We start from the raw sequence: 25137 nt of genomic DNA, 5'->3' as shown, positions 1-25137 counted from the left end.
AACCATATAAATACTAATATAAATGTAACGACAAGAGCAGTCACAGATTGGGAATTCTGAGGCAAGTAACTCATGTTTTACTCCATAATCCACCATCTACAAGTTACAAGTGAGGAGGGTGATGACATACTCTCCAATTGCTAGAATGCGAGGAACTCCAACAACATTCAAGAAGCTTGATACCAAAGCAGTCCACTTAATCAGCACCCCATCTACTAATTTAAACATTCACTGCCTCCAGCATGGATGCATCGTGGCAACAGTGTGCACTACTTACAAGATGCACTATAATAACTCATCAAGGCTCCTTCAACAGTACCTTCCAAATCTATGACCTCTACCACCTAGAAGGACAAGGGCAGCAGATACTTGGAAACACCATCACTTGCAAGTTCTCCTCCAAGCCACTCACTATCTTGACTTGGAAGTATGCTGAGTTAAAATCCTAGAACTCAATCCCTAACAGCACTGTGGGTACATCTACATTACATGGACTGCAGATCACCAACACCTTCTCAAGGGCAATTAAGAATGGGCAACAAATGTTGGCCCGACCAGTGATGTCACATCCAGAGAAAGAATAAAAAAAGTAATCTCCTTCATCATCTAACTGCACTACATGTTTTTCTAATCCTTTCACTCGCATTTGTTTTTATAGCTTTTCCTTAAATGCAATTAGTTTATTCCATTCAATTATTCCCTGTGATAGCAAGTTTCACACTGTAATCACACTCTAGATAAAGAAGTTTATCCTGAATTCTGCATTTCATTTATTAATGACTATCTTACATTTATGGTACATCAGTTTGGTCTTTCCCAGTAGGGAAAACACCTTTTCCACATCCTAATCTATCAAACCCTTTCATCATCTTTAAAATTTTCATTAGGCTATCTCTGTGTTTTCTTTTTTATGGAAATATGCCCCAATCTGTTCAAATCTTTCCTGATAATTATAACCATTCAACTCTGACATCATTCTCATGAACCATGTTTCCTTTCTCCAATACCTCATATCTTTTTTTATAATGACACCAGAATTGATCACAGTGCTCCAAATATGGCTTAAGCAAGGTCCTGCACAAGTTTAACATAACATTTCGAATCTATCCCTCTGGAAAAGGACCTCACTGCTTTGTTTGCTTTTTCTGGCCTTTTTAACTTGCACCCCACTTTTAGTAACTTCAGTACCCAGACCCTCAAATCTCTGTCCCTCTACCCCATTTAGATATTTAATTGCAGCAACTGGAAATTGTGTTGTGTACAGGAGTGTGTTTGAACAGAAGTGTATGTTTGTGATCATGTGAGTGTGGGTGTGTTTGTGTGAGGGCATGTATATGTCTGTGCATATACGTGAGGCATGCATTTGTAAGTGTGGGGGTAAATGTATATGTGTGCGTGTTTATGTGAGTATGTTTGGGTGTGTTTGTAAGTGTGAGGCTATATGTATGTGTGCACGTGTTTATTTGTGTGTTTGGGGTGTGTGCATGTGTGTGTGTGTGTGTGGCTGCCCCGTCTTTTTGATCTGAATGTCTTGCTGACAAAGTCAATTTAGTGAGCCGGATTTGGCTGAAGTTGTTCAGTTTGAGACTGAGTGCCGGCGTCAGTCCAATCTTCTCTCCACACACTGGAGCACAGCGAAAGGTAAAACTGATCTCTCCCCGCCTCTCTCTGACCTTTCTCTCTGCGCCAGTTTAAGGACCTGCTTGTTGTTGTTATGAGACGACTTGTTGCCCCTTAATAATAAATATTATTTACAGGAGACGTTTTACGTGTTTCTGGCGGTGAGATTCTGGGTGTTTAAACCAGAACCACTCGAGGTAAAACAGATATTCTTTTTGAATTGTAATCAAGCAGAACTTGAATATCAAAATTCTAGAAAATGGGCCGTGATTAATATTAAATCATTAAACTCCAGAAAGTATCTGGACAAACTTATGCCAACATTCAGTAAGCAAACATTAACTGCTAATAATTCGATCGCAGCTGTTTTTTCTAAGCACGGTATGTCTTTTGTATTATGAATTAACTTCTGCACAAAATTATTAAAAATACAGTTGTTCAGATTTAAAGTGTGAAAATTGTTTAACTATTTAAATTATTTCGGTTAAATGACTTTATGGATTGTAGATGTATAGGTATATGTGTACTAATCTCAATAGTATTAAACACTGGAGTTTTGTTCTGGCTGGGTGAATTAGTGACCGGATCTGTCTGACTTGCAGCCAAGCTGTCTGTACTATCCAGCAACTCACTCTCAGCACAAAGAGGGTACAGCGGGCACAGGTTGCTGCGGGTCTCCGGGAAAGAGAGCGATTGACCGAAGCTCTGTGAGATTATCCTGTAATGAAAAGCCAGGGTCTCGCTGCTGGCTTCTGAACTAACAGGATTCGAGGAGCCGAGAGGTTAAAAGGAACCACAGGCGATTTCACACTTACACACAAACCAACCTGTCAAAAGCAACACCCAACACAACTGAAGGTAATTAGAATTGGGGTGCAAATTAAATACTAACCCGTCAACCCTGCTGTATGAGGACTCCCCATTCGAGCAAAAGGGGCCAAGAGGCCGTGGGGCTGGGAAAACAGATAATGAGGCTGATAGTGAATCAGGGGGAGCATTTCCTCTGGGTTGGGAATCAGTGAGAAATAAATCGATGTAAAGTTATCACTGAGTGAGGCGAGTAGGAGCAATTTCCTTACAGAGATTTATTCAAAATGTTTGGGATTGATACAGGGCGATGGGAGAATGTGAGGCAGTGGGGTTAGTTTGGATTGATGCCGAGCTATAGGGAGAGAGAGAGGCAAATTGATTAGTTTGGGATTGAAAGAGGGCTAAAGGGAGATTTGATTTGAATTATTATTGTCGCGTATTGGATACAGTGAAAAAGTATTGTTTTTTGCGCGCTACACAAAAACATACCATTCAAAGAATACATTGGGGAGAAGGAAAGGATAGGGTATAGAATATTGTGTTACAGTCAGAGCTGGGATGTAGAGAAAGATCACCTTAACATATAATAGGTCCAATCAAAAGACTAAAGGCAGTCGGGAAGAAGCTATTCTTGAGTCGGTTGATGGGTAACTTCAGACTTTTGCATATTTTTCTCGATAGAAAACGGTGGAAAAGAGTATGTCCGGAGTGCGTGGGGTCGTGGTGGGGCAGTGGAATTTGTTGGGATAGATACAAACCTGTGGGGAGAGTGTGGGGCCGTGGGATTAATTTAGGATCGATACAGAGGAGAGTGTGAGGCAGTGGGGTTAGTTTGGGATTGATGCAGGGCAATGGGGAGATTGTGGGGTAGTGGGATTGACATTGGATTGATACAGGGAAATGGAGAGAGCGTGGAGCAGTGGGGTTAGTTTGGGATTGATACAGGGCAATGGTGAGAGTGTGGGGCAGTGCGGTTAGTTTGGGATTGATACAGGGCAATGGGGAGATTGTGGGTAGTGGGATTGACATTGGATTGATACAGGGAAATGGGGAGAGCGTAGAGCAGTGGGGTTAATTTGGGATTGAGATAGGGCAATGGGGAAATTGTGGGGCAGTGGGATTGATATTGGATTGATACAGAGCAATGGGGAGAGTGCAGGTAGTGGGATTATGTGGTTTGGGAATGATAAAGGGCTTCTGAGAGAGAATCATATAGTTAGATTTGTTTGCAAACATTAGTTACATTATGTGCTCAAGTCTTTTAGGCACACGAACGCTTCACCCTGACAGTGAGGTAAGAGTGCTAACCTTGAGCCATGACTGACATAGGAGGAGGTTACAGTGAGTGAGTTTAGAGTGAAACATTGAAGCTATGATAAAGTCTGTACTGGCTAATCTTTCTCGCTGTGCCCAGCAGGATGGTTTGGCTGAAGTTGCGACAATATTTCACCCATGCTCTGCACAGGCTACAAAAAGGACCGGGTTACACATACACTGAGCTGCTGGTTTGGTATTGTGAGAACACCAACACACATGGACCCAAGCGCATTGTCACTGAGGGGCCCAAGAAGCGGATGGTGTGGTTCATTCTGACTCTGGTGTTCGCAGGGCTGGTCTGTTGGCAGTGGGGAATCCTGATCCAGAGTTACCTGGCCTGGGAGGTCAGTATGAACCTGCGGACTGGATTCAGAGCGATGAACTTCCCTGCTGTCACCGTCTGCAACACAAACCCTTTCAGGTAAGGCTGTGCTGCTGAAATATTTCATGATGTGGAGATGCTGGCTTTGAACTGGGGTGGGCACAGTAAGAAGTCTCACAACACCAGGTTAAAGTCCAATAGATTTATTTGGAATCACGAGCTTTCGAAGCACTGCTCACCTGATGAAGGAGCAGCGCTCCAAAAGCTCATGATTCCAAATAAACCTGTTGGACTATAACCTGGTGTTGTGAGAAATATTCCACTTGCGGGTTTTCCTGCTACACCCATCCTTCCCTCTCTCTTGAAAGGTTCATAAACCCAGAGCTGCATCCTCTGATAGGCACTTGTCTGGAGGGAACACTTGGGAATTCCAAGCTAGGCATTCTCCCAAACCTGAAAACCTGACACACCGCACGTCTTATTTTCTGATTGCACCCCACCCCCCCAACAACTGCCAGAAAATGGGCAGCGTTGATCAGAGCAAGGCACAGGGTGGGAGGTGACCACCCCAGAGAGCTCATCTCAGCACAGTGGCAGTGATTGGCATGGGCAATGGACTCAGTGCCCATTGGCCAGGGAGGGAAATCAGGCAAAATTGCTGTTTCCTGGTCATGATCCATCGACTCCAGGACCAAGGAATTTAATTTTGTCTAAAAATTAAAGCCAAACGTTTCAGGAAATTAGGAAACATTTCTACACGTAAAGGGTGTAGATATTTCGAACTCACTTCCACAAACAACTTGATCAATTGTTAATTTTAAATTTGAACCATGAACTATATAATCCCTATAGTTCAGAAAGCAGCCAAGCAACCCATTGAGTCTGCACAGACTCTCTGAAACAGCATCTCATCTAGGCCTGCCAGTCTGCTCTATCCTTGTAACCCTGTGCATTTATCATAGCTAATCCACCTAACCTACACATCTTGAGAATCTAAGGGGCAATTTAGCATGGCCAGTCCATTTAACCTGCACATCTTTGCACAATGCGAGGAAACCGGAGCACCCAGAGGAACTCATGCAGACGAGGGGAGAATGTACAAACTCCACACAGTCACCTGAGACCGAATCATTTTTTGATTTGATTTATTATTGTCACAAGTATTAGTATACAGTGAAAAGGATTGTTTCTTGCATGTTGTACAGATAAAGTATATTGTATATAGAGAAGGAAAGGAGAGAGTACACAATGTAGTGTTAGAGTCATAGCTAGGGTGTAGAGAAAGATCAGCTTAATACGAGATAGGTCCTTTCAAAAGTGTGATGGCAGTAGGGAAGAAGCTGTTCTTGAGTCAATTGGTACATGACCTCAGACTTTTGCATCATTACCCCAATGGAAGAAGGTGAAAGGGAGTATGTCCAGGGTGCTTGAGGTCTTTGATTTTCCGAGGCAGCAGCAAATGTAGAAAGAGTCAATGGATGGGAGGCTAGTTTTGCGTGATGGACTAGGCTTTGTTCACAACCCTTTGTAGTTTCTTGCAGTCTTGGGCAGAGCAGGAGCCATACCAAGCTGTGATACAATCAGAGACAATGCTTTCTAGGGCACATCTGTAAAAATTGCTGAGTTGTAGCTGACATGCCATTTCCTTAGTCTTCTGAGAAAGTAGCGGCGTTGGTAGACTTTCTTAACTATAGTGTCGGCATGAGGGGACCAGGACAGATTGTTGGTGATTTGGACATCTAGAGACTTGAAGCTCTCAACCATTTCCACTTCATCCCGATTGATGTAGGCAGGGGCATGTCTTCCACTATACTTCCTGAAGTCAATGACTATCTCCTTCATTTTGTTGACATTGAGGGAGAGATTATTGCCGTTACACCAATTCACCAGATTCTCTACCTCTTTTCTGTACTTTGTCTCATCATTGTTTGAGATCCAACCCACTAAGGTGCTGTCATCAGCAAACTTGAAAATCGAGTTGGAGGGAAATTTGGCCACACAGTCAGAGGTATATAAGGAGCATAGTAAGAGGCTGAGGACACAGCCTGTGGGGCACTGGTGTTGAGGATCATGGAGTAGGTGTTGTTGCCTAATCTTACTGATTGCGATTCGTGGGTAAGGAAGTCTAGGATTCAGTCACAGCAGGAGGAGAAGAGGCCCAGGCCATGAAGTTTGGAGGAGTTTTGTAGGAATAATGTGTTGAAGGCTGACCTGTAATCAATGAGTAGGAGTCTGACATAGGTGTCTTTGTTGTCTAGGTATTCTGGGGTTGAATGCAGGACCAAGGAGATGGCGTCTGCTGTGGACCTGTTACAGTAATAGGTGAACTGCAATGGATCCAGGCAATCTGGGAGGCCAGAATTAATTTGTGCCATGACTAACCTTTTGAAGCACTTCATGATGATGGATGTCAGAACCACTAGATGATAGTCATGGAGGCAAGCGCTTGGCTTTTATTTGGTACGGGGATGGTGGTCATCTTCTTGAAGCAGATAGGGACCTCACATTGGTGTAAAGAAAGATTAAAGATGTCTGCAAATACTCCCGCCAGCTAGTCCGCTCAGGATCTGAGTACGGGTACCCCGACTGGGCCAGTCGCCTCCGAATTTTGAGAAGGCTGCTCTGATGTCTGCATTGATGACCTCAGAGACAGGTTCATCTGAGGCTTCCAGAGTGAGCTCATTCTCACTGACCTCTTATTCAAAACGGGCATAGAATGCTTGGAGCTCATCGGGGAGAGGTGCACTGGCGCCAGTGATTCTACATGTTTTTATCTTGTAGCCTATTATGTCTTGCAGATCTTGCCATAGTCGGTGGGAGTCTGTGTGGCTAGCCTGGGATGCAAGCTTGGTCCGGTACTGTCTTTTGATGGATTTCTGTAGGTCACATCTGGATTTCTTGTATAGGTCAGTGTCGCCTGTCTTGACTGCCTCAGACCTGGACTTCAGCAGTGGATATCCCTGTTCATCCATGGTTTCCAGTTGGGAAATACGCGGATTTGCTTCTTTGGCACACAGTCTTCTACACACTTATTAACGAAGTCTGTTACTGTAGTGGCGTACTTGTTCGGGTTGGTCACTGAGATTTTAAATATTGACCAGTCCATTGACTTGAAGCAGTCCTGTAGGAGATCATCCAATTCCTCGGATCAATATTGCATGACTTTCTTTAATGGGAGAGATAGTGGAAGCAGATACGATAGTGACTTTTAAGGGGCATCTTGACAAATACACAAATAGGATGGGAATAAAGGGATATGTTCCCTGGAAGAGTAGGGGGTTTTAATTCAGTTGGGCAGCATGGTTGGTGCAGGCTTGGAGGGCCAAAGGGCCTGTTCCTGTGCTGTAATTATCTTTGTTCTTTGCTCTTTGGATTTTTGCTCTTTGGATTCTCCCATTTCAGTTTTTGCTTGTAAGTTGGGAGGAGCAGCACAGCCTTATAGTCTGATTTGTCAAAGTGTGGGCAGGTGATAGAGCAGTAGGCATGTTTGATATTTGTGTAGCAGTGGTCTAGGATGTTTGGGCCTCTGGTGGAACAGGAGATGTGTTGGTGGTATCTTGATAGAACCTGGGTCCCTGGCGCTGTGAGGCAACAATGCCGAGATTGATAGATTTTTGCTAACCAAAACAATTAAGTGATATGGGACATAGTCTATGTCTATGGCATTATGTCAGAGATCAGCCAAATTGTCACTGAATGGTGGAACAAGCTTGAGAGATTAAGTGGCCTATTGTTCCTTTCTTGGTCTCTTGGTTCTTAATTTTGACACAGTCTGTTCTCTGTTTCAGATACACACGATCCAAACAGTTATTGCAGCATTTGGACAAGCTTGCCAAACTTGCATTGGAACATATTTACATTTACAACCAGAACCGAACAATTCCAGAGGATCTCCCGCTATCACAGACGGACTGGAGCAAGGTAGCCTCACTAGTGATTATTGAGAAGAATGACCAGGGGGAGGAAACTGTGCTACATATCCTGGGATCTGATCAAAGTCAAACCCACTCAGCAACATGGAACCGGCCACAAACAGGAACCTATAAGGTGGCACTGCAACTGGTGAGCATAGACAATACAGTGCTTGTATATAGATGTATGTGTATGGCTGGGCGCATACTTGTTGAGTGCATTTTTTTGCAGTGTTTCAAGCAACATTTGTGTACTATTGGTGTAATGTTAATCAAGTTAATACGTACAGTGGATGTAGTGTGAGCACATATGCAATGTGTACAGCGTAGACATAATGAATGAATTGTATACAGAGTGTGACACCTTCTTTCTGTTCTCCTAGTGCAATCAAGATAGGTCAAGCTGTTTATACAGAAACTTCAGCACAGTTGTGGAGGCAATGAGTGAATGGTACTCCCTCCACTACATAAGCATCCTATCCAACGTGTCTCAGTCTGACCGCAGGATGATGGGCGAGCAGGGCGAAGATTTTATTCTGGCCTGTGTTTTTGGTGGGCAGCCCTGTAACCTTGAGTAAGTTCTTGGATCCCCTCCTGCACAGGAAGGAAGCATCATTTCTAAAGGCCTTAAGTTGCAAGGCCATCATTTTGTCCAAATGGGGAGGGATGATCTTCCAACCAGTTTTGCACCATTTGACTGATGGGATCAGCTATTACCTAAATCTGTAATGATTAAACATTCACACCAGCATCATCAGTACATTGTGATTGCAGTGTTCACCATCTACAAGATACACTGCAGTAACTTGCCAAAGTTCCTTAGACAGCAACTTCCAAATCAACAACCTCTACCACCTAGAAGAACAAAGGCAGCAGATGCAAAGAAATATCAGCACTTGCAAGTTTCCCTTCAAGCCACACATCATACTGACTTGGAGCTATATTGCCAGCCCTTCACTGTCACTAGGTCAAAATCTTGGAACCCCCTTTCTAACAGCACTGTGGATGTACCTACACCACATGGACAGCTCACCACCATTTTCTCAAGGGCAGTTAGGGTTGGATGATAAACTTTGGCCTTGCCAGTGGTGTTCACATCCCTAACATGATAGAATAAGAATAAAGCTATGTGGTGCCCAGATCTTGGAGGGAGGTTATTTCTGTTTGTTGATCTCCTCAGACTGGGTTTCCATCCCTTTAGTTGTGTGGTTCAGTCTGATACTTTACCCAAGTGACTATAGTTGAGGTTTAGCCCTAGTCAAAGAGCTAGCACTAGTAACTCATAACTTTTTTAATGCTCATCTATTAGTGTCATAAGCAGGCTTACTTTAACACTGCACTGAAGTTACTGTGAAGATCCCCTTATTGCCACACCCTGGTGCCTGTTCAGGTACACTGAGGGGGAACTTAGCATGGCCAATCCGCCTAACCTACACATCTTTGGACTGTGGGAGGAAACTCATACAGACACGGCAAGAACACACAGACATTGACCCGAGCCGGGAATTGAACACTGGTCCCTGGTGCTGTGAGGCAGCAGTGCTAGCCACTATGGCACCGTGCCATCTGCTACCCATGGTTTGAAATTCATAATTCAGTGAGGTAGAATTCTATTGCTGCCTGAGTAGACTGCAGAGAGGGAGGGCTCACCTCTGACTGAACCTCTTTAACTTTACGGCATGGACCCCAATTGTAATTATCCTGCTGTTCATCAGCTAATACTATGCAGACCGGAACGTTATCTAGAGACATTGGAGGGTGTGAAAGCAGCATGCCCAATAAAAATGGAAGACAGCTGAAAGAAGATGACGATAAAATAGCTCTCTTGTATTTCAGAAACTTCACACAGTTGATGCATCCAACCTACGGAAACTGTTACATCTTCAACTGGGGCTCTGAGACAGAAGCTCTGGTGACATCCAATCCTGGTGCAGAGTTTGGTACAGCTTGCCTTATATTATTTTTGTGCCAGTTAGTTATAGTTTCTTAAAACTAAAGTTTCAGTTGTATAAATGGAACAATCCCATAATGCTCCAAGTGTGTGCAATCTCCTTTCACATCTTTAAAACATTCCCTAACTTCCCTTGTACAACATTTTGTGTACTTGTGTATGCATCAGCCTCTCTCTCTTTCACTCTACCTGTCTCTAACTATCTCTTTCCCACACTTTCTTTCTATCTATCCATCTCTCTGTTCCTCATCACCTCTGCCCCTTGCTTTTGGTTTGTCTCTTTCCTCCATGTTTTAGTCACTGTCTCCATTTCTCTCCATCTCTCTCTCTCTCTCTCTCTCAAATGCCAAGTCAAGTGACACTGTTTAATTGAGCGTCCCAGGGAAAATCTACCACCCTTATCCAGTTAGGCCATATCAACTGCCTTGGAAGTGGCCCAGCAATTAACTCAGTCACATCAACATTGTCTCAGGGTAACTAGGGATGGGTAATAATTGCTAACCTATTGCTGACTTTGTCAGTGATATGCTGAGACCAAATAAAAAACATTTTTTACTCAGTGTTAATGTGTACATAGAGACGAATGTTCTTCTAGTCTTCCTAGTGATACAGCCGAGGGGATCTGTCATGAACTGACGGTTGGTCTTTGTGTGCAGGGCTGAAGCTTGTGCTGGATATCTCTCAGGAGGATTACAACCCCTTTCTCTCCATTGCAGCTGGAGCCAGGTTCATGCTACACCAGCAGAATAGCTACCCATTCCTCCAGGATCTGGGCCTGTATGCCAGGCCTGGCACAGAGACCTCCATTGGCATATTTGTGGTAGGTGTAGCAGTTGGCACTGTGTAACAAATTGTGGGAGGGATAGACTCTCCTTCAGTCTAGGAACTGAGTTGAAATACAAGAAAGGCACCTGAAGTGGGATTTTCCGGTCACACTTGCCTCAAGATCGAGATAATTGGACCTTTGCATGGTCCGTATCCTGCCTGCTACAATTTTCGTGGCGGGCGGGACAGGAAAATTCCGCCCCTGGTGCGAGATGGAGGAGTGACAATCTTTCCTTCAGGTCTCAGCTCCTCTATTTTGGTTTCTTGATTGGAGCATTGAGCCAGATGATGACTGCTAAATCAGCAGAGGTCATGATTTTCCTTAGACTGTTGTCACAGTGCCACAGAAGGCGGTGTACTACCCTCTGAGCCATTGGATTTAACCCATCATTCTTTATGCTTGGTGATAAAGACCTTAACTCCAGAGAGTTCAGCACATAATCCAGGCTGACACTTTAGTGTAGTCAGTGCTGCACTGTCAGGAATGCTGCCATTTGGATGAGACATTGAACTAGAGACATTAAACTTTGTCTCCCCTCTCATGTGGATATAAAAGATGCTGTAGCACTCTTGAAAAAAAGCAGGGGAGTTCTTGCTGGTGTCCTAGTCAATATTTATCCCTCCCTACACATCACTAAAACAGATGTTCTGGTCATTATCACATTCCTGTGTTATCCTGTGTAAAGTAGCTGTTAGTTTTCCTACATTACAACAGCAGCTAAATTCAAAAGCACTAATTGACTGAAAAGAGTTGCAGGATATCCTGAGATCATGACAGGTGCCATATAAATGCAAGTTTATAATTCTTAAGTGCCCATGTCTTCTGTCTCTGGCCAGGATGAAATTGTGCGTCTGGGTGGCTCCTACAGTCACTGTACATTTGATGGTTTGGATGTGGATGTGAAGACTCTTTACAATACCACCTACACAATGCAGGTACTTTAGCCCTTAATCAAAGATGTTCCTGTCTCTTTTCCTCTGTTTTGCTCTGCCTTTGTAGGAACTTGGGACTTAAGAACAGGAGTAGGACATTCGGCCCTTTGAGCTTCTTCTGCCACTCAACAGGATCATAGCAAATCTAGTTACAATCTCCACTTTCCTGTCAGCTTCCTGCCTAGTGCACCTCCAGGTGTAGGAAGAGAAACAAAAAATACAATATTTGTAATTTGAATATAGAGTGTATTAAACCAACGAGACTCATCTCCGAATATTCATAATGCACTGGATATAAAGGGCCCCATTTCTGACTGCAGAGAGTGTATTAAACTGACAGGATCATGTACTAAATATACAGAGTGAATTAATCTGCTTCCAATGGCTGGTTCACATAAGTAAGAACACAAGAAACATGAGCAGGTATAGAATTTTTGCTCTTTCAAGCCTGCTTTATCATTTACTAAAATCATGATTGGTCTCTTCAAATGTACCTCGTTACATCATTCCCATATTCCTCGATTCCCTTGGTATCCAAAAACCTATCAGCCAGTGTCTTGAATAGACATACTAACTGAGCATGAACAGCCTTTTAGGATAGAGAATTCCTAAGATTCACAACAATTTCTCTTCTTTTCAGTCCTAAATGCTGACACCTTATTCTGAGGCTGTGACCCTTATTTCTTGTTCCCCAGCCAGGGGGAACATCCTCCTGATACCTACCCTGTCACGCACGCTAGGAATTTTGTTTTAATTAGATCACCTCTTATTTTTCTAAATAATGGGGAATATATACGCTGAGTTTACTCAATCTCTCATTATAGAAAATCCTTTCATCCAAGCCATTGATATAGATTGTAAATCATTGAGGCCCCAGTTCTCACTCCACTAGTCACAGCTTGCCAACTTAAAAAAGATGCATTTATCCCTACACTCTATTATTTGTTAGCTAACCAATCCTTCATCCATGTTAATATGTTACCCCCTACACCATGTTCTCTGTGGAATTACCTTTGATGTGGCACCTTATCAAATGCATTTTGGAGTTCCAAGTATACCACATCTATATGTTCCCCTTTATCCACCTTGCTTGTTATTTACTCAAAATTCTCAAAATAAATTAGTAATCACAATTTCCCTTTCACAAAGCCAACCCTCCTGAAGATGCAGCCTCATTCTTAACTGGATTTCGATCTTGAGGCCAGTCTTTCTGGTTGGGACTTCCATAGGCACTGGCTTTAACTAGGGAAGGGATTCCAGACACTGGCTCTCAGTGGGGTGTACAGGCATTATCTTCCACTGGAGTATGGGCTCCACAAACATTGACTCTCGCTATAAGGGGTTTGATTCAATTGAGATCTTGGGAGGGAATAAGAGGTTACTGGGATTAAGGTTGTGCACGTTCATTGGCAGGTCAGGAAACAGTCGTAAATTTACTTAATCTGGGAATTAAACCTCGATGATGATGGTTTCTCTAACGTTCTGGTTATATTTTATTCTCAGACTTGTCTCCATTCCTGTCTCCAGAATCATATGGTGAAGTTTTGTGGGTGTGGACATCACAACTTTCCTCTACCAGAGGGGGCATATTACTGCAACAACAAGGACAATCCCAACTGGGGTAAATCTAGACAATATCCTGTCCAATGATCCTTCTAAACTGTGCGAATGGGTAACAATTCAGCAATTGGGAACTTGTCACGCAAGAAAACAAGCAGATTTCATTCGAGCACTGTTCTCTTAAGATGCATGTACACCTGGTCACATGTCAATATTAAAGGGAATGCACAGTGCCCTGCACATAGCACATAGCAAACAAAGTTAGAGGAATCATTGGTTCCATCTCTGAACACTGAGTGTCTTAAACTGACAGGATTCTGTAATTGAATACAAAGTGTATTAAACCAACGAGACTCATCTCCGAATACTCATACTGTATTGGATCTGAGTGCAGAGAGTGTAATAAACCGACAGGATCATGTACTAAATATGCAGAGTGAATTAATCTGCTTCCAATGGCTGGCTCATGTAAGTAAGAACACAAGAAACATGAGCAGGTATAGAATTTTTGCTCTTTCAAGCCCGTTTTATCATTTACTAAAATCATGATTGATCTCTTCAAATGTACCTCGTTACATCATTCCCATATTCCTCGATTCCCTTGGTATCCAAAAACCTATCAGCCAGTGTCTTGAATAGACATACTAACTGAGCATGAACAGCCTTTTAGGATAGAGAATTCCTAAGATTCACAACAATTTCTCTTCATTTCAGTCCTAAATGCTGACACCTTATTCTGAGGCTGTGACCCCTACTTCTATGTTCCCCAGCCAGGGGAACATTCTCCTGATATCTACCCTGTCATGCACGCTAGGAATTTTGTTTTAATTAGATCACCTCTTATTTTTCTAAATAATGGGGAATATATACGCTGAGTTTATTCAATCTCTCATTATAGAAAATCCTTTCATCATTAGAATCAGTCTAATGAAACTTTGTTGTAATCCTTTAAGGCAAATGCATCTTTCTTTAAGTAGAGTCCAAAACTCTACACATTAGTCTCCGGGTGTTAGCATTGTACTAATTATAATGAGACTTATTTACTCTTGATACTTCAATTGCTTTGTATTAAAGACTTACATGCTATTGCTTTCCTAAGTTCTTGCTGTATCCTCATGTTAACTTTCTGTGATTTGTATACTAGGACACTGTTGGTTTCTCTGATACCAACATTTTCCAGGCTCTTGCCATTTAAAAAAAAATTCCACTTTTCTATTTTTCATTTCAAAATAGATAACTTCACATTTCCCCAGGCTATATTTTGTTTGCCATGTTACCGTCCACTTACATAACTTGTCTATATATATCATTGCAGCCATTTTCCCATCTAATTTTGTATCATAATAAAACTTGGACAAATTACTCAACTTGGGTACATTACACTTGGTATAAGTCACTGATGTAGATTGTAAACTGCTGATGTCCTGTCTTGAATTTTACGATATCCTATTCATTATAGCATGCCAATCTGAAGATATTCCGTTTATTTCTACCCTCAGTTTTCAGTTCATTTTGATAAGGATGGATATTACAACACTAAAAAATATTTTCATACATGAATGGATCAGTAAAAGGGACATAAATACAGGATTAGGGCTGGTAGTATACAGTGAGAGGGCAGAAGGAGATTTAGATGAACAATCTGAAGGAAATATAATGTATCAAGTCAGGGAAATGACACTAGAGTTGGTCATGTGAGCTGTAGATCTGGGGCTGAATGGCCTGTTTCTTGGTTCTAACATACACTATTCTATATCCGTGAGGTTACTGTTACTACCACCTGAAGCAGCAGACAGAAGCAGAACGTTCAGAGTGCCTGGAAAGCTGCAAACAGCCTTGCAAGTGAGTACTGTACTGCTTAATTTTCAAACACATCGTCCAGGAAAGCCATTAGGGCCCTTCCCCCACCCTCTGTCACTTTAACCACAACTTGTCACTTTTGTCTCCACTCCTGCAGGGCATTCAAGGTACTGGTCACCTCTGTGTTCCCTGACATCCTCTTGTGTCTTTGCTCAGGGACTGCAAGACTGCATTAGCCCAATTGTTCAGATAAACCCCACTCTAAAAATTGCTGAAAGAGAACAAAACTGTTTTTCTTCGCAGTAAGGCCACTGCCAAACCTCAAGAGTCCAGCTGGCATTCCATCTTTCCACTGTTCACACACACACACACACACACACACACACCACAGCACCGCCCTCCCTACCCCTCGCACTGCACATGATGCCTTCCTAAAATATGTAAAGCATATGAGCCCTGACACTTGAGAGAAGAGTAGGTGTTCAAAGTGGATGTCAAGAGTTTATTGGGATTCCCGCCCCTTACTGAATGAAGGAAGAGGCTTGAAGGGCCAAGTGGCTTACTCTAATTCATATGTTTGTATGTAAGCAAGTTGGCTGCACTGCTCTGAGAATGAGGCCAGCATCCCCAGCAATCAGGAAAAGGATCCGGTGCCATAAAGAGTAAAAAATACATACTGGAATGAAGGGCAATTTGAGAGTATGGAAAGCGAGGTAATGGATCAGCTTGTAAATCGGAAGGATTATGAAGTCAATTATCTTAAACATCGACAAAATGGAACACAGGAAAGAGACAGAGGATCTGATGAAATGGTGAGACACCAATAATATCTCCCTCAATGTCAGTAAAACAGAAAGCATAGTGAAGGTTCTGCCACTGGCTATATCAATGGTGATGAAGTGCAAGTGATCGAGAGCTTCAAGTTTCTAGGTGTCCAGATCACCAACAATCAGTCCTGGACCCTCTATGCCAACGCTACTGTTAAGAAAGCCCATCAATGTCTCTACTTTCTCAGGAAGCTAAGGAAATTCAGCATGTCTGCTACGACTCTTAACAATTTTTACAGATGCTCCATAGAAAGCATGCCAGCCGAATGTATCACAGTTTGGTATGGCTCCTGCTCTGTCCAAGACATCAAGAAACTACAAGGGTTGTGAACATAGCCCAGTCCATCACGCAAACCAGCCTCCCATCCATTGACTCTGTCTACACTTCCTGCCACCTCAGGAATGCAACCAGCTTAATCAAGGACCCCACGCACCACAGGCATACTCTCTTCCACCTTCTTCCACTGGGAAAAAGATTCAAAAGCCTTAAAACATGTACCAACCAACTCAAGAACAGCTTCTTCCCTGCTGCCATAAGACTTTGGAATGGTGTAATCATATACTAAGCTGATCTTTTTCTTCACCCTACCTGTAACTGCAACACTATATTCTGCAATCTATCCTTTCCTTCTCCCCTATGTACTCTATGAATGATATGCTTTGCCTGTACAGCACGCAAAAAGCAATACTTTTCACTGTATCCCAGCACGTGACAATAATAAATCAAATCAAATTTGGGATGTTACGATAGGTTTAATGAACACTGGATTTGTTGGGAGTAACTCACTCAAGCATCTTGTTTACTTACAGTGAGACTGAGTACAAACTGACCATCTCTATGGCAGATTGGCCATCCGAATCCTCCGAGGTAGGCCTGAACCTCCAGTACAAATTGAATAATATCTACTCAGTTCCTTCAGTGGCTAAGTTGGAAACTGCATATGTGGTAATGATGATGTGGAGATGCTGGCGTTGGACTGCGGTGGGGCACAGTAAGAAGTCTCACAACATCAGGTTAAAGTCTAACAGGTTTATTTGGAATCACAAGCTTTTGGAGTGCTGCTCCTTCATCAGGTGACTCATTTGATAAAACAGCAATGCTCTGAAAGTTTGTGATTCCAAATAAACCTGTTGGGACTTTAACTGTGTGCTGTGAGACTTCTTAATGTGGTAATGAGATATTCAAAACAGAAGCACCCCAGAATACAGCATCATACATTGTCACCTGGGGAAGGTACAGTGCAAATGAGACAAACAGAACTACACACAGTGAGGAGGGAAGACAGGGGAGGTAGTAAATGTATCTTGGTAATTTCATATTAACTAAGAAAACAATTCTAAATTAGATATTAAATTATTACTGAGAGTGAGGGGAGAGGTCTGGAGAAATTTCTTTTTACAGGGGGTCGAATGAAACACTTTGCCACAGAGAACATCTGGAGTAAAGGAAGAGAGAATTGTGTCTTAAAGGAAAATAAGATAAAAACGTGAATCAGAGTAAATTTGGGGCTGTGGGGTGAGAAGCAGGCAGTGGAAGTAAATATGGATTGATACAGGGCTATGGGGACAGAACAGGACATAGGAATTAGGGTTCATTTACACAGCAAAGATCTAGCATTGATACAATGGGCCTCCTTCTATGTAGAAAACCACTATGGTTTAAAGGGTTGAACATTATGCCTGAATTACGAGTGAGCCATACCTGAAACAGTCAACTAACATTTATTTCTTTTTCAAGCATGCAATGTACCTACCTATTGTACTGACTATGAATTTTAGTTCCAGGACTTGGCAGTTACACCTCAGCCCAGGCATGTCCATCTGCCACTTCATTCTTTCAGACCCTGGTCAGCTGGCCTGAGAGCAACCACCTATAAACTGTCCAAGTAAACAAGAATAAAGAACTCTTCATCCTCTCTGGACATCCCAATATACTATATGGTTAAAGTACTTCTGAAGTGTAATCATTGTTGTAATGTGGAAAATGCACCAGACAATTTTTGCACGGCAAGCTCTTTGGAATGGGTTAATGACTGAGATCACTTGGCTGATTTGACCCTTCCTTAATGCATAGTTATCTAATTCTGTCCTGGCTGGATTCAACCATCTCAGTACAGCCCACAGATACAAATTTGGAAGTCCTGGTTTTTATGACTCAGTGGATAAATCTGATCTTCAATGGGAGGTTTCAATGGGAGGAAATCCATTAATAAAAGTATCTAAAATCCTTTTTTAATCTAAAACTTAGGACTGGATTTACCACATCTTGTCATATGAGAGGGATTCCTCAGCTGCTGTTACTGTAAACAGGTGAGCTCCCAGAGTCAGCCAAATCACAGGATTCATGTTCCCAGATCCTAAAATACATTTGAAAGATTCTGGAGAGGACTTTTGAGCTTTCCAGCACCCGGTACAGGTAATCTGCTAAGGGCTATGAACAGCAGACACAGTACAGTATACATTGTCTGATGTATAGGTTAGGGTTTACGAGAATAACTCACATTTATAAAGCACCATTAATATAGGAAAATGTCTCAAGGCATTTTGCAGGATTGTATCAAAGTTTGACAGCCAAAGTGTTCCCTTTTGTATAAAGATCTGGCATAAAAAGGGTTAACATAGGACTGAGTGTAGTACTAGCCACATTGTTATGTAAAGGAACATATGATCCAAGTTTGGAGGGTAGTCTCATACCAGAGAGAGACATGTGTAAATGCAAGCATGGAGACAACTCCGAGTTTAGAACTTATACTGTACACATGTACACATATATATAGCTGCTAGTAGATAATAAACAATTATTGTTAGACTCAGAACCTCTTCAGGAGACCTAACAAACTATATACAACATTTACAACATTCCCTCAAGTTTAGAAGTTTGAGGGATCATCCAGTTAAAGTATTTAAAAGATTAAATGATTCAATAAGTAGATAAAGAGAAACCATTTCCCATGGGCATTGGGTGAGGGGGGGGAGCAAGAAGAGTCCTTAAGGACCATAATAAGGGGCATAATCTTCAAAATTAGAAGTGAGGAAGTGAAAATAATAGAGCTGGAAAGATATGCTGGAGCATTGAGATAAGTACAAGTACTGCTATATCTACATGAGTAGGATATATCTGAGAATAAAACCTAAAACAGCATTTAATCATGATTTGAAATATTTTACAGGACAAACATCCTGAAATTAAACCTTTACTTCCAAGAGATTAATTACAGGACAATACAGGAGGACCCTGCTCTTACAGTAAGTGCACATCAACCTCTTCAATCTACATTCCTCCAAAACTATTGGCGGGCTTGACAGACTCTTTGCATCTGAGGCACACAGTGCCAGACACTGTCACACAATGGAGTGCATAGTTACAGGCTGGGTATAGAAGATGATTCAATGGGTGGAATTTTCCTGTCTCACCTACCATGGGAATTATAGCGGGTGCGTCATGGACCATGCAAAGATCTGTTGAACTTGGCCAGGAATTTCTGGACTTGGGGTGAGCATGGGTGGGAAAATCTCACCCCATGTATTCGTAGCATCTAGAATAGGGGGATTTTACCTGGGGTGTGCATTGATGTTCCAAATATTTTGTTTTATTTATTATTTAATGGGATGTGGGCATCACTGGTTAGGCCAGCATTTGTTGCCCATCCACAATTGCCCTCAAGAAGCTGGTGGTGAGCTGCCTTCTTGAACCACTGCAGTCCATGTGCTACAGAGACCCTAAAGTGTTATTAGGAGGGGAGATCCAGGATATTGATGCAGTGATAATGAAGGAATGGCGATATGGTTCCGTCAGGAAGATGTGTGACTTGGAGGGGACTTTACAGGTAGTGGTGGTCCCATGCACTTACTGCCCTTGTCCTTTTAAATGGTAGAGTTTGTGAATTTGGAAGATGCTGACAAAGGAGGCTTGGTGAGTTATTGCAGTGCTTCTTAGAGATGGTATTCATCACTGTTACTGTGCATTGGTGGAGGAGAGAGTGAATATTTTGGGTGGTGGATAGAGTGTCAATTAAGCAGGCTGCTTAGTTCTGAACAGTGTTCAGCTTTTTGAGTGTTGCTAGATCTGCACTTCTCCAGGCAAATGGAGAATGTTCCATCACAGTCCTGATTTGTGGCTTGTAGATGATGGACAAGCTTTGGGAAGTCAGGAGGTGGATTACTCATCATAGAATTCCCAGCTACTGATCTGGAGTAGACATAGGCCATTCAGCGTTTCTCACTCATCCCTGTAACTGCAGTATTGGTATGGCTAGTCCCTTAAGGTTTTGATCAACAGCAACTCCCAGGATAGCAGGGGAAGATAATGCCATTGAATGTCAAAGTGAGATGGTTAGGTTCTCTCTTCTTGGAGATGGTCATTGCCTGGCGCTTGTACATAAGAACATAAGAAATAGGAGCAGGTGTAGGCCATCTAGCCCCTCGAGCCTGCCCCGCCATTCAATAAGATCATGGCTGATCTGTCGTGGCTCAGTTCAAGTTTTATTTGTCACTTGTCCTCTTGGTGCTAGTAGTCACGGGTTTGGGAGGTGCTGTCAACGGAACAATTGTGAGTTGCAGCAGTACTTCTTGTGGATGGTACACATTGCTGCCACTTTCAGTGGCAAATGGGCTGCCAATCTAGTGGGCTGTTTTGTCCTGGATGGAGTTGAGCTTCTCAAGTGTTGTTGGAGCTGCACTCATCCAGGCAAGTGGGGAATATTCCTAACTTATGCCTTCTAGATGGTGGACAAACTTTGGAGAGTCAGGGAGTGAGATACCCTCTACAGAATTTCCAGTTTATGACCTGCTCCCATATGGCTGATCCAGTTCTGGTTCTCGACAATGGTAACCCCTTCCCCCCCATCCATCCAGGATGTTAATATTGGGGAATTCAGCAATAGTAATGCCATTGAATGCCGAGGAGAGACGGATAAATTTTCTCTTGTTGGATTTAGTCACTGCCTGGCACTTGTATGTCACAAATGTTACCTTGCTACTGATTAGCCGAAGTCTGAATGTTGTCCAGGTCTTGCAGCATATGGCCATGCACTGCTTCATAGAAACATAGACAGTATCTGAGGAGTCACAAATGGCGCTTACATTGCACAATCACCAGTCAGCAACCTCACTTCTGACCTTATGATGGAGGGAAGGTCACTGATGAAGGTGATTGCCCCCAGCCAATGATTCCAATCAATGGAGAGTCCCATTAACTCAGTTTTGCTTGGGCTCCTTAATGTTCTGCTTGGTCAAATGCTGCCTTGGTCAAGTGCAGTCATTCCAATCTCACTTCTTGGAGCCAGCTCTTTTGTCCATGTTTAGACCAAGACTGTAATAGCTTCATGAGTTAAGCAGAACCCAAACTGAGTAGGTTATTGCTGTGTCAGTGCTGCTTGACAGAACTGTCAACACCTTCAATCACTTTGATGTGTCAGCTGGTCTGTCTGGTTTTATTCATTTTCTGTAGTGGTTTGGTGAACTGAATGACACTTCAGAGGGCACTCAAGAGCCAATCACATTGCTGTGAGTTTGGAATTACACTTAGACCAGACCAGGTAAGGACACCAGATTTCCCACCTAAAGGATGGGACCAGATGGATTTTTCCAGATGGTAGTTTCATGGTCATCATTAGTGGAACCAGGTTTTTAATTAATTATTCAAATTCTATCAGCTACCCTGTTGGGATTTGAATCAGTGTCCCCTGAGCATCAGCCTAGCATAGTGACATTACCACTATGTTACCACACTATGTATACTGCTTGTACACATTTATATTGCAAGAGAAACCTTTTCCTGATGCTTTTCTGACTCTTTTCCAGATTGATTGGCTTCCCTCCAAACTGGGAGGCCAGTTTGGATTCTGGATGGGTGGCTCCATTCTCTGCATCATCGAGCTGACTGAGATCTTGATTGACTGCCTGTGGATCACTGTCATCAAGGTGGTGAAGTGGTACGTGGAGCGCAAAGCCCATCGAGCTCGGAAGCATTGCTCTGACCCACCATCAACAATAGCCCAGTCAACCCAAGACCATACCAATTCTGGATTCGAACCAGACCAACCTGAAACCCATATAGAAAGACCTTGTGCCCTGGCAATCCCAGGGACACCCCCACCTCAGTACGACTCACTCCGAATCTACCCAATTCACCAGCGTGACATAACTTGTGATTATGATGAGAATTGATGTTTTGAGCCACATTCCAACTGCATTGGTGGTGGAATTTCCAACAGGCTCAAGTAAAATCACTATTGCTCTTTGTGCAGGTACCTGGGTGACACAATCCATCCAGTTCAGCGGCCCCCAGCCCAAATAAAAACTGCATTCCTAATTATGCAATCTGTAAAGATAAAATCTGTGTTATTCCTGAACTAAGGATATCCGAATTGTTTCACAATTAAGTATTTTTGAAGTGTAATCACTGTTGTATTTTAGAAAATCCAACAGCCGATTAAGGCACAGCAAGATCCCACAACACCACCAATATAAATAACCAGGTACTTTATTTTGGTGGTTGGTTGAGGGATAAGTATTGCCCAGAATACTGGGGAGAACATACTGCTCGAACCTGAGAGGACTGATTTAACATCTCATCTGAAAGATGGCAACTTCAACTGCACAATGCTCCCTCGGTACCACAGTGGGGGAAAATCGGTCTGGACGCTGGATTCAGGTCTCTGGAGTGGCAACTGAATCAACAACACTACCCTCTCTGCCATGATTGACACTATATTAAGCATGGGAAATACAAACTATATTGTAATTTGAAATGTTTAGCCAGAAATATGCTTCCAATGTGATGGGTTGAACAGGCAGCAAAGCTAATTTTAAAAATAAATAAGAATTTAACAATTGTTTGCTTTGAGAAAATAAGAAATATTTATTTGATTAAAAAGATGCTATTGAAAAAGATGGGCATAAATGGATATTGCATAGAGTGAGCAATGTGCATTTTGTGGGTATCGACATTCCAGGAACTTCTCTCAGCCATAAATTTGGGGAAAACGAAAGCAAGCATTACCAGAAATAACGATAATGTTATGATGACGCACCAATTGGCCACATGGACAGGGTCATGGATTTAGTTGTGGAGCTCAAATCCCAATGTGGGAAGTTGAATTGGCTGAATGTGGCAATTAGTGGACTGGGAGCAGAGAAAGTGAGCCTGAAAAGTGCCAGATTGTCATGAAGCTCAAACTAATTGCTTCATTCCCTTTAGAGAAAGGATCCTACCAACCCAATCTACATTGATCTACTTGGAAGTCTAATCCTATACTGCATGGTTAACTCTCATATCCATTCAGCAGCATTCTTGGGGTGAGCAATAACTGCACTACAGCTCTTGAAAACAAATGCAAATCTGAAGGATGTTTATAATCTGGTCAATTAAACTGTAATAGTTTCAATATCCCTTTCAGGCAGAATTAATTCAATCCCTGGTCTGTGATGAGTTAGCTGGTCTCAGCTTATGAGAGAGATGCTATAGCTTGGTAAAAACAGGGAAGGAAATCAGTCTGATAGTCATCAAGCAGCCACTCCTGTAAGCGTGTGCACAAAATGTGTGTGGTGTGGGGGCAAGAGAACATCAGGTTTAGGGCTACCTGGGTTTATCTTGCATTCCACCACTGCCAAGCAGTAAACCAACACTACTGAGCCAATATTATTTATTGGATGCATGGGCAAAGTAACAGATAGCATTCTGCAGCATCACACCTGATCAAGGGTCTGCATCTTCAGTAGACAAGGGGGAAAGCTAATTAAAGAAATTCCACTTTTAAGGTTGGAAACAAAGCAGAGTTTGATTTTGATGGACCTAACTTACCCATTGTCCCATCCCTCCGTCTTCCCATCTTAATGTCTCCCCACTCCATCTTTCTGGAATGGAAACAAGACTTTGACCAAGTTTTTAAATATTTTTTTCTTGATGCTTATGGAAAAGTACAGAATGCCATTACATTCTCTGCCCGTTGAAGTGGTGGAGGCTGCCTCACTAAATATTTTTAAGATGCGGGTTGATGGGTTTTTGATAAGCGAGGGGATTAAGGGTTATGGGGAGAGGGCGGGAATGTGGAACTGAGCCACGACAGATCAGCCATGATCTTATTGAATGGCAGGGCAGGCTCGAAGGGCTAGATGGCCTACTCCTGCTCCTATTTCTTATTGTAGTGGAACATTGAAAGTTTTTGATATGGGACAGAGCATTAGAGGAGTAATAGTACACAACCTTGTTTGTATTGAGATTGGGGCAGAAGATCAACTCACGCATCTGAGAAACTCAGGATATAATCATTTACCTTTATATTCCAATGAATTTGTTTTAAGTTAAGATGAAGGAAATCACTGCTGGGAAATAGGGCAATTAACCCCTTTCCAAATTAAGTGCAAATTAGATACACAACACTATTCCATCAAATACTCCAAGGCAGAAATCACACTGGTTAGAAGGAGGCACCTTAGTTGCATGAAATCATCTTTGATGCCAACTCAGGTTGGGTGGCATGGTGGTTAGCACTGCTGCCTTACAGCACCAGCGATCCGGGTTCAAATCCAGCCCCAGGTGACTGTCTGCCAGTATGAAATTTGCGCGTTTTCCACATGTCTGTGTGGGTTTTTTCTTTGTGTTCCAGTTTCCTCCCACTCCAAAGGTGTGTGGTTTAAATTGATTGGCCATGCTAAATTGTCCCTTAGTGTCAGGGGATTAGCAGAGTAAATACATGGGGTTATGAGGACAGGGTCCAGGTGGGATTATTGTCGGTAAAAGCTTGGCTGAATGGCCTCCTTCTGCACTGTACAGAATCTACGATTCTAGAAGGAAATGTTGGCATTGGCAAAGAGGCCTACATTTTGACTATGAATTAAGAATAATCAAGAGATTAATGCACATGATATAGTATTTTAGTCCGCTGGTGGCATGAGCTGTTCAAATGGACTTGTGTTGAATAGTTGGAACTCAACTGACTGAAGCTGAGGTTAGCCATTTGCCTGGACTTTTACTGTTGGCAGTTTCTCTCTTGCAGTTGTTCAACCAGAAAGAGATGGGTGACTAAAGGAAAGGTGAAAATATATCCTCTCCACCCTTAGGCAGAGGCTGAAGAGAAATAACCAAACACACGCAACCTACAACAACTCTACTGCATGAAAGGTAGACTGAATACAGGTTCGACCAGCATTTAACTGGCCGCAACTCAGAGGCAAAACTTTTGCAACAAGTATGAGAAGGTTCTGTGTCTGTGAACTGATAGTGAGGTTACGCAACAGCAAGAAATGTATAATTATTAA

At 42.6% G+C, this 25137-nt stretch overlaps 1 protein-coding gene across 9 annotated transcripts; it reads left to right on the top strand.

Annotated features, from left to right (window-relative positions):
• The first annotated feature begins 1371 nt into the window (after positions 1 to 1371).
• LOC145354926 (epithelial sodium channel subunit beta-like) lies at positions 1372 to 22712 on the top strand. 9 transcript variants are annotated; one of them, XM_080206580.1, is made up of 15 exons: positions 1373 to 1641; positions 2223 to 2478; positions 3848 to 4168; positions 6868 to 6975; positions 7858 to 8131; positions 8364 to 8554; positions 9817 to 9920; positions 10588 to 10751; positions 11594 to 11692; positions 13217 to 13310; positions 15013 to 15091; positions 16687 to 16744; positions 18125 to 18186; positions 19047 to 19122; positions 21679 to 22712. In XM_080206580.1, exons 3-15 carry the CDS (start codon positions 3849 to 3851, stop codon positions 22042 to 22044), a joined length of 1995 nt encoding a protein of 664 aa, XP_080062706.1. In that variant the 5' UTR covers positions 1373 to 1641; positions 2223 to 2478; position 3848; the 3' UTR covers positions 22045 to 22712. The 9 variants fall into 9 exon arrangements, with proteins under 9 accessions (XP_080062710.1, XP_080062706.1, XP_080062708.1 ...); XM_080206582.1 differs by having other exon boundaries at positions 1375 to 1641; positions 10648 to 10751; positions 13193 to 13310; XM_080206575.1 differs by having other exon boundaries at positions 1375 to 1641; positions 13193 to 13310.
• Positions 22713 to 25137: the final 2425 nt, after the last annotated feature.

The sequence above is a fragment of the Carcharhinus amblyrhynchos genome, chromosome 18, assembly GCF_965287045.1.
Source record: "Carcharhinus amblyrhynchos chromosome 18, sCarAmb.v2.hapA, whole genome shotgun sequence".
Taxonomy (NCBI): Eukaryota; Metazoa; Chordata; class Chondrichthyes; order Carcharhiniformes; family Carcharhinidae; genus Carcharhinus; species Carcharhinus amblyrhynchos.
This window is presented reverse-complemented; position numbering and strand designations above follow the sequence as displayed.